Raw genomic sequence first — 10,540 nt, forward strand, 5'->3', positions numbered from 1 at the left:
ACCAGGGCTTTTTAGAATGAGCCTTCAGAACAAGGCCCTTTATGTGATAAAAAAACAAGAACTTATTGCTTTTAGAAACAATTCTTACAGCTTACACTTCTATCATATTTAAAAATATTTCACTTTCCTAGGTAAGTTACGCTGTCATGTCAGAAGAATAGCTGTTTGTTCTGTATCTTGACATCATGAACCTTGTTTGTAGTGTAGTGATTCAAAGAAGCACAGCTGATGTAACCTTGTGTATGTGTGTGTTTTAAATAGTTTAATAAGAGACAAAATTTTATAATCCAGAGTTGCAGCTGAAATGTTCAGTTGATGGAAATTTATTAGCCAACCTGTTTGCTTTTTTTGTTGTTGTTGTTTTTCCACTGCTGCATGAAAACACAGAAAACTGATGGTACAGTTAGCTCCTTAACAGATATCTCAAGTACGGTAAGGGTCTGCTGCCTAACTGGATATGGTTTCATATTATCCTACATTCAGCTGTATTGTAGATTATCCTGAGCATGACACTGTGTGAATAAAGACACCAAGTTAGGAGATTTTGCTGTGTCATGTTGGGCTCCAGTTCTGAGGCCTCTGCACTGTGGCTTGATGCACTGCAGATGCTCACAAAGACATTTAGAATAGTGCTAAATAACTGAGGGGAAGAGAGCTACATATGCTTATTTCTTTTTTATGACTCTCTATTTTAAAAGATGAATAATTGACACTACTTTCCTGTGCTCTCTTTCTATTATATAAAATTTTTGCTCAGAGTCTCTATGTATGACCCTACTATCAGCCAGCTGTCTTGGCATCAATGATAGATCCTTGGATTTTATTCAGACTTTACTTGCATAATCTTTTTTCATTTTGAATTTAGTATTTTCTTAGATTTTCAGGCAGCTGCACAGTGTGACTCTGGAGAGTACCGGTTCAGACACAGGATTGTGCAGTACAGGGAGAAATTTCCTGAAAAATTTCAGTTTCTAGCCAGTCAATGCCTCTCAGAGGCCACGGTGGAATGAGGATGTCCATGTAGTAGATTGTGTTTGAAACTAGTAGCAACCCAAGGAAGTTCTAGGGAGCATCATATCAATACTGCTTTATTTGTTTAAAATTATTGAAGACCTAGTGGTAGGGCAGTCGAGGTTTTTATCATTCTCATGGCCATGGTTCCACATAATATCCTTTTTATCTCTATCCAGGTCTTTTACTGATGGCCTTCTTCTCATTCTAGATTTTTATGGGCAGCTTCAGAGTTTCTACCCTCCACATTATGCTGACACTCAGAAGAACATAGAAGAGAGTGTTTCTTGCAATATGGTTCCTCCTGTTGACTGCTCAGCTCTCACATCAGCAGGCCAGGGAGGGCTTGGCATTTTCCATGGAAGTTTTTCAGATCATTCTGCTATCAAAGGTAAATAACAGCTGGTCACTCCGTGTATGATTGTGTAGACTTTGTGAACTTCAGCAGATGTGCATGAGCTGTGTATTTGGGTGGGACATGTCGTACCAGGTTTGACTTTTTACAAAGAGGAGATAGTTTTCAGATCTTCATGGAGTGGTTGGTGTTGGGAGGCTGGAAATCACCATAGGTGACAGTAACAACCAGCCTGTGTGCAGTCTGAACGCTGTTGAAGGCTTCTCAAGGTTCTAGCCTGTGGGGCTTAGACAGTCTCTGGCTTGTGTATTTGAGCTAAAATACGGTCCATTGAGCCTTCTGTCATATTTTTGCAGCCACTGCACTCCACTGTACATATTGTGGCAGGGGCCTGAGATGATTCAAACTACTGATTTTGCTTGATGCATGTTTGGTTTTTATCAGTCTTGAATTTCATTTATTCACGTTTCCATGACAAAAACTGCCTGGATACGCACTCATCTGTGTGCACATAACTTAGCCTGTGCCTAGATGAAAAGTACTTAAGAGGCTTGCATGCTGCTCTGGAAAGATCCCTGTGCAAAGGATCAGTACAAGACAGTGAGCCTAATCTTAGCGCTCAAACTAAAGTCCAAGTCTTTTACTGTCCTTCTACACAGGATGAATCCACTTAACATTTATTGTGCTTTGAAGTCCCTCTTATGTTTTGGTCCTTCAGAAGTGTATTGCAAAGTGAGTGCACCTGTAATTTCAAAGAAGAATCTCACAGTATGCAAATATGTTATCCAAAAGTTGAGAGTGTGTCTGCAAACAGTTATTCTTGGGCTTATATTGCCATTTGTAAATGGTAGTAATTTCTATGCCAGGGTCAACTTTATGGCAATATTCTACAATATTTGTTGTCTTTTATCCTGTGTTCAATATGATGAAATTTGTTAAACAAGCATGAAGTTTATTTTTAAAATGGTCACAATTTTAACACCCATTAAATGGGGAGGTGTTAGTTGCAATGAAATCTGCTCTACTTCAGACTAGATTCTGAAAGAACTGAAAATTCCTCCCTTGGTAAGCAGTAAGTTGTGTCATTAATTTCATACATATGTTGGCTTGTTTATTTTATTTCTGTATTTGATTTAAAACTCTTTCCAGTTTCTGCATAAGTATTAGGACATACTTCATTATATAGTTATCCTACTTATTAACGAGGGCTTTTTTGTTTTGTTTCTTCTCCCAGTGTATGACTTTCCAGCAGGGTCTGTAGGTATCTTTGGTGATTCAGCTTGCAGCATGCCAGAGGACAGCAGTTTGCTACAAGTAAATGCAGTGGATCATTGTTCCAGCCAGCTTTCTTCTGTATACACTGAAGGCTAATGTATATCTAGTTACAAGAACTTGATTCTGTTTCATCTTCCCTTTCTGTTATTTCCCTACAAATTTTTTCTCTCCATAAAACTGCCATGTATGTATGGGGATATGACTAGATATACATACATAATGGAGAGGGAAAAAACAATGACCAAACATTCTTCATTTAATCAAGGAGCAAACAGAGGAGAATGTTTGGAGAAAGCAAGCTTTGCCAAAACCTTAGCAATTGTTTCTTTTCTTCTCATCTGTGGTACAGCAACTATACTTTTAAAATTATTTCTTCTTTTAATTTCTGAAAGGGAATTCAGAGACCAAATAAGAAAACTGGTTGTTGGCTGTAATCCTTTCAAGCTGAAAGGGTGCACTTACGGAAGAACACAGCTTTAGAAAATTCCTTTTTCAAAAAAGGAAAAGAAGCAAAACCAGAGCATGCTACAAACATTTCAAAGGCATACAGTTTTTGCACAACCTGTCTTCATGTGATAGTTCCAAAGTTTAACATACACCAGTATACAAAACTGGAGAAATTAGACATATATATATGCACTACCTATTGGTAGTGCATATATATATGCCTATTGGTATTGCACTACCTATTGGTAGTGCAATATATATATATTTATTTTAAGCCACACGATATGGCTATTATTGTTTTCCCAATATTCATTCTGACTCTGTAAGCATGAATAAGATGGTTTAAATACACAAGAAGTTACGTGTGCTTTGTGTCTATTTAGCACATCTGCCAGCTAAGCATAAATGCATTTTAACTTTCCGTTGCTTTTTAATTAGATTGTAGAGCATTGTTGCTGTATGTTCTATAGTCTTTGGCAGGAAGGTTTAAAATCATTTGTAGGAAAGATTCTTCCTTAAATTCCACATTTTTTTTTAAAGCTATCTGTACTGGTTCAAGTAAATTTTGGTTGTCCTAATCTTTTTCTGTAACACATTTTCAGAAAGAAGAACTACTATTAAGTGTACTATGTTTCCTCTGGTTACTTAGAAAGATAAAACTGGACTGGTTTGGTGGTTTTGAATTTTCTGATCAATGTCAGGCTCAGTGTCCTCAGATTTAGTCCAGGATGCAAGCAAATTAGGTTGTCCTTCATAAAACATACAAGGTTATGAGTTAAAACCAGTATTTTGCATTGGACATCATCACTGTGATCCTGTATGCCTTGAGAACAGCTCTTATATTAGTAAGACTGAATTTTTAGGTTTTAATTCCTGTTCATCCATTTTGTGGACTTCTTACTGCGTAGTGTACATCATAATATTGTCATGACCTGATGGAGTAAGGACAGAGAAGTTCATCCTTGCAGGCTGGACCATAACAATATTTCAGAAATAACTCTTCTGAAAAGATAAAATAAAAAGGTTTATACAACCTCTTTTTTTTTTTTCCTGGAAAACTTTTGAGAGTTGTTAAGTCCAATTTGGCTCCAATTCATAATTTAATCTGCAATTTTGTGGAATAGATGAATTTATGTCCAGATGTTTGTGAACACTGGCAATCTTTTGAGGTTTGTATTCATGAAGTGTATTCTTATGTGCAGTCATATGTTAAAATACTTAATGGAGAGATTTTCATCTGATACATAGATTATACAGATAAACCATGCACATAAATGAAGTACAATGAGAAGTGACTAAAATGAAGCTAATTCTGTGCTAAATTCTTCCCCCATATATTCTGCTTCTCACATCACAAGAGAATGTGTCCCTGTGCTCTAGCTTGCACTAAGAGGTCTAGATGTTACCATATGTGATTTGCATTGCATTAAATGCCACCAGGCATTCTTCACAGCTATACACATGCCATCCAAAAGACAGTCATTTTGCATAAAGCACATTGACTGCAAGTTTTGCTTTTTAATAAAGCTTTAATTTTGTACTACCTTAAAGCCCATTCTGTGGCCATGCACAAGTGTAACTTGGTTCAGTAGGAATAATTAGTCACACTGAACAGTTCAATTTCAAATGTGTGGAATTGTGTTTTGTTCCACCAAAGTCAGCAAGGGCAGGATCAGACTACGTGTGGACATATGCATGTACCTATATACTTCCGTACATATAAATCCTTCAAAATTCTTTTAACTACATGATTGTCCAGCATTTGTCCATTGCTGTTTACAAAACTGAAATATTGTTGCTGTCTTCAGATCTGTACCACCTTGACTTTTAAACTTTTTGAAATATTTTTTTTCTAGTATCTGAATGTACAAGTTGTTCTGTAGAGTTGGGGAATTATACATTTTGAAACATGCTGACCAAAGGGAAAGGGGGAGTACAGAATTCAAAAAGGGCATTTTCAATTTGGGAGTTCATCACTTACATTTAAAAAAGGAAACTTTTGCAAGTCATTAATTCATTCTTTCACATACATATAATATATATATATATATATATATATATATATATATATATATATATATATATATATATTTACAACTTTCCATGAGCCTTAATCCTAAAAAGAAGGCCCTAGAGAACAGTCAAATCAAGCACAAGAATATGGGCTACCAGTCTGTAAAAAAGGTATGCCTTTGTTTACTTCTCATTCAGAGACAAAGAGGGTTATTCACTATTATTTCATTATTCTCTTTGGAGCTGGACTGACTTCAAGGCATCAATTTAATCACTGAGTGCAATTGCATAAAAAGCCCCATTGTATTTCATACATATTGGATATTTAAATAGGGAATCCTGTTTGTCACAATCAAAAATGGTGCTTGAGAAAATACAATTTTATGGATTATCTGTATAACTGAGTTACTTGCAAATACTTGTGCCTTACTGAGTTTTGTGTTGTTATTCTACATGCTGTATTGTTAACTTTCTAAAGGGAGTCATATCTAAGAGATGAAGCTATTTTAGATGACGGTCATTAAACAATATTCAAAATAAATTATTTACAATTGTTCTTTTATACAATTTAACTCTTTTCCGACTCAGTGTCTATTTATATCTGCATTAGAAATGGTTCTACACTGGAGTTTAAAATACAGTTTCAAAGTGCATGTCTACAAGTGGAAGCGTATGAGCGTGCACGTGTGGATTTGGGGCTCCCTTTCTGTGTGTGTGTACACACAAACATATAGGCACTGTGGTTTACTACTACCAGATGCTGAAGAATGAGTATAAAAATTACATTTTAACTGTTTATTCCTTGTTTTCCCTGTGTAATTTTATGGCAGAATTTTTAAATTACACTTTTTTCTTGTTTGTATGAAATTTTGTTCTTGGTTTGGGGCTTTATATATAAATATATATATATTTCCTTGAAGCTGTTAAAGCAAAAGCAAAATACCACAAATGAGAATTAGCTGAGTTTTTATTTAAGAAGAAATCCTTTTGTTCTGTACAGAAAGCAGCATCTTGTGTAATATTTTTTACACAAAGCACTTTGGTGAGGAGAGAAAGTGGGATTATGTTTTTCCTAAAGGTTACAGAGTAATCTACATATTTATACATGCTTACATATATGCATATGATCTTAATTTGTCATACTGTATATCTGGCTGATATATCTTTCTCTAAAGAAATGTCTGTTGCATGTCATGGAAAAAAAAATTCAAGAGGTACACCTTTTGGTCTACTAGTATGTGTAGTTTTGTGATTTTTACAGTTATTTTTCATACAATCATAAGTTATTTTTGTCCTGTTTCATAACATTCTGTTTTATGTAAAAGGTAAAAGTGAAAAGTGTATGTGCATGTTACAAAATAAAACTGGAAAATTGTAACTCCATTACATTATCTGTAGAACATATTATTGTGAGATGCCTTTAAAGAAAACTGCTCCAGGCACTGTCCTTCACCATAAGACTACTAGTATTTGTATGGATTCATAGAATTAGAAACAGAAATAGGAAACAAATTCTTGGAGATTTCTCAAAAAAATCCACTAGACTCTGAGTTTTAAATCTGGATTTAATTATTGTTTTGGTGAGGCTAGAGGTTTGTAGAGATAAATGAATGCCTTGTGTCTCCATCCAGGGTGTGTGTTTACACAAATAAAAGAAAATTTCATTACATTTTGGTGCTAATTTCTAATTTTTGGGTTTCTTTGGTCATGTGATTTGACAGTACAACATACCAAGCTATTTTGCTTTTTTGGTTATTGTTTATAACATACTCGAGCAATTCAACTATTTCAGAGCACTTAATGTAAGGAAAAGAGCATTTTTTAAAATTGCACTAGACAAAATGAAAACAAAGGACAGAGACAGAAGTTGATGCATGCTTATGTCCAAAATACATCCTGAAAACCCAACATGTTCTAGGAGATAAGAAATTACCTCATATTGCACCCCCATATTGGACTACAAATCAAAGGACAAAATACAAAATAAAATAATTGAGTGCAGAAAAATCCTGTTACAAGACTGTAAAGAGACCTTTGAAAATAGCGGTCCTAGCTGATATTACTATGGAATTATTGACATGGTTGGCTCTGTGTCAACCTTGATCAGATAAAAAACTACTAAGCTCACAGTCACTGACACTTATAGATGTGATCCCGTCGATTTTTAATAAAATAAATACATTTTTATATATAAAATAAGTAATTTTTATATATAAAATAAATAATTTTTTAAATAATTTTTTAAACAAGCTTTGCCCAGTGCAACCTTATTTACCCTGCATCTTAATTTAATGTAAGAAATATGCTCCTTGGTTTAGCAAATGTGGTTAGTGAATTCTCTAAGCTACCATGAAGAATTGAGAGTTGCTGAATTCAAGTGTTCCAAAATTCAATTATTTTTTTAATGGAGAACTCTTAAAATGTGAAGTTTACAAGAAGTATACAAGTTCCATATATAGTGGAAATAACATGGCTCAATATACCTCAAAGTCATGTGCTTTGTCCTGTGTGCTTGAGCTGGACCAGTGTTTCATAATGTCCTGCAAACTATCCTATAGAAAAATAGTCATTATTATGTTGTTATGTGACAGGTATATTCCTCCAAAGGACAATAATTGCTGAATGAAAATTGTCTGAACTTTTTATTTGATACAGTGTTCGTGTTTGGGGTTTTCCTATTTCAGAACAGAATTGTTTTTTGAAACATCAGAAATTCTTACAAGATAAAAATTTGGGGGGTGGGAGAGATGATTTTAATTCACTGCATTTGTAATTACAGCTGTGAGTTCTCCCATGCAACTGTGCCAAAGCCCACTGTATTAGTGAATATATCTAATCTCTGCCCTAATGGAAAATATTTCAATAAAGCTTTATGTACTGCAATCTCCTTCAATAAGAGAGGAAAAAATAAAACATAATAAAAAAATAAACATAACTCTGAATATGTATCCACTTGTATTTACTGCAGCTACCTTATATTTGCAGATATACTGCAGCTACCTTATATTTGCAGATGAGAGTGAGGATGTCTATATGAAAACAAAAGTGACCATTTTCCTAGACCACGTTCCTCAGGAAAATTCTTGCCATGATCTTCAAGAAAATGCTTCTCTTTCAAACTTGCTGTTTCCTGTCTTGGATCACTTTGTAACTATATGTTTTGAATTCTTGGATTTTTAGACTGTGTCTGTTACTCACTGTAAATAAGACTCCTTTAAAAGCAGTTTTACAATTTTTCTCCCGAAATTGATCTTAAAGTGGACAAATTGTGCATGACTGCATATACTCACTTACTGCAATGAACTACAAGAAACAGAATGGTAAAATTAATCTTACAGAATGGAAGATGTTAGCTCTTTAAAGGTTCCTGTGTCTTCTTCCAAAATGTTAATTTATATTTTTCCTTCACCTTCCTTAAAACTGTAATGTTCTCATTTAAAAGCTAGGCATGAAAAATCATTCTACCACATCTTCCCATGCCGTTTATAGATTTACAACCAAAGCAAATTTACACAGCAGTCAGTATCGTTAATGATTCACAAACGAGATGGGTTAGTTCAGTGAGCTGTAACAAACACCTTTCTATGTGTCTAGTTAAATGCTCCAACATTCCTTTGTTATACCTAAAAAATGCAAACCTTATGCATGGTTGCAGCTAGGTACACAGGACAGGGCATTACAAATACATCTAGGCGGACAGAACAAAACATAAGCATTTCCTCAGTATTATACTTCTTTCCCTTTTGATCAAAATCTATCAGTGGGCAAACTTCAAGCTTGGCTGCATGTAGATCATCTAGCTTCAGCTGTTCCAGGAGTGGACAGAGTGAGATTGAGTAAGCTCATGAAAGGTTGAGCTGGCCTTCTTTGTTCCTGAAAATTCTGGTTAAAATCTGTTGGAAAAATAAAACCCGAAGTGGCTTCTGCAACTGTGACTGCCATATTTGACTGGCAGCATTGTAATTTCACTTGTTAACCCACCACTTTGTGTAGCACACAGTGAAATTAAGTTGTAGTTATCTTTGACAGAAGGAAGAAGAGAAAGGATACTTTCATGAAAGTTATATTAGTAGTATATGAGGGAAGTTCCTAGAGAAGAAAGTTAAAACAGTAATACTGAGCCAGCTTATCCATTGAAGAAGTGGGAATAGTGTTACAAGGCTCCATTATTGCACTAAACCTTTATGCAGTGAGGAGTTAAAACAGTTCTTAAAAGAAATTGGAAGTTTTTACCCTGGAAGTTTAAAATCAGTTAAGGCTGCATTCCTATCATACCTATTTTTTTCCAATTCTTCTCTAGAAGGCTAAGAATGCTTGGTAAAATTTTCTAGTTCCAATGTCAGTTTTCTCTTTTGTGACTTTGTTAAGATATTCCACAAAAGCATTGAATACAGTAGCAGTTTTGTTACCAAGGTATGTATAGAGGGGAAACTGTATTAATTATTAAACAAATTTTTGGAAAACTTCTAAAATAGAATCTGCATGAAGCAGAACTGTACAGATTTAATCAATATGAGAATTACTCAAACTAAAGCTGAACCAACATTTATAATAAGGTGATTTTACCCAACTGATGGAAATGCTGCTTTTTTTTTTTTTTTTTTTTCCCTACTTGCAGCTGTGTGTCTCAGGTACTCAAGAGCCCATTTGATTATTAGGTGCAGAGTTTGTGCTGGTAGCTGAGCTTTTTATTTTGGTGGGCCTTTTTCATAGAAATCACATGCTATACACACTGCTGAAGAAATGTAGTTTGAGTAAAGGAGGGGGAAGTTTGCATTTATTTAAAATGGACTTATGTAATAGTAGCTTCATTGCATTTACTTTAAACTTTCTTCTTTGATCCTTACCGCTAATGTGACAGTCAAGGAGGCTATACTTAATGGCTCAAAGGACTAAAAGAATTGATCATGCCAATTCCATGTCTTTCATTTTACTTTCACACGATGTAAAAGTCACTATGTGACCTCATACAAGACATTTGCCATACAGGAACAAGCAGAACCCAGAATGCTTGTCTGATCAGTTTTTCATGCCTTACTGATGAAGTTGTTACTTTCACTGTATGAATTATGGCCATCACACACAATGAAGGTTGTTAGCAGATAAAGAAGGACCTTAAGGGAAATGATGGCTAAAAGGAATCTTGATGCTCCTTTAGACCAAGGGACCACAAGTGCTGGGCCTGTTGATGCAAACTGGAGGACTCTGATGGCAAAAGGTTCACTGAAGCAATTGGAGACCAATGTGGTCCACAGCTGACCACAACCTACACCTCTCCCAAATACACTTCCTGCAAAGGTGAGAGGTTTCGGTGACTCTTGCTGCCTGAGAATCCCACCACAGGGAGGATCCTCAGAAAGCTGGCCAGCTGCATTTTACACTGGACTTGGAAGGATTATGGTTATTGGGCAACACCAAAAACACTCGCTGTAATTCTGG

The 10,540-nt window shown here is 35.2% G+C and overlaps 1 protein-coding gene across 1 annotated transcript in view; it reads left to right on the forward strand.

Annotated features, from left to right (window-relative positions):
- The window catches only part of GLIS3 (GLIS family zinc finger 3), a 114,759-nt gene extending 112,022 nt beyond the window's left edge, over positions 1-2,737 (forward strand). The window contains exons 9-10 of the mRNA XM_053932828.1: positions 1,223-1,402; positions 2,601-2,737. Coding sequence (XP_053788803.1) covers positions 1,223-1,402; positions 2,601-2,737 — 317 coding nt within the window. The remainder of the gene's footprint in view (positions 1-1,222; positions 1,403-2,600) is intronic.
- The last annotated feature ends 7,803 nt before the right edge of the window (positions 2,738-10,540 follow it).

The sequence above is a fragment of the Vidua chalybeata genome, chromosome Z (genome assembly GCF_026979565.1).
Source record: "Vidua chalybeata isolate OUT-0048 chromosome Z, bVidCha1 merged haplotype, whole genome shotgun sequence".
NCBI classification, from domain to species: Eukaryota; Metazoa; Chordata; class Aves; order Passeriformes; family Viduidae; genus Vidua; species Vidua chalybeata.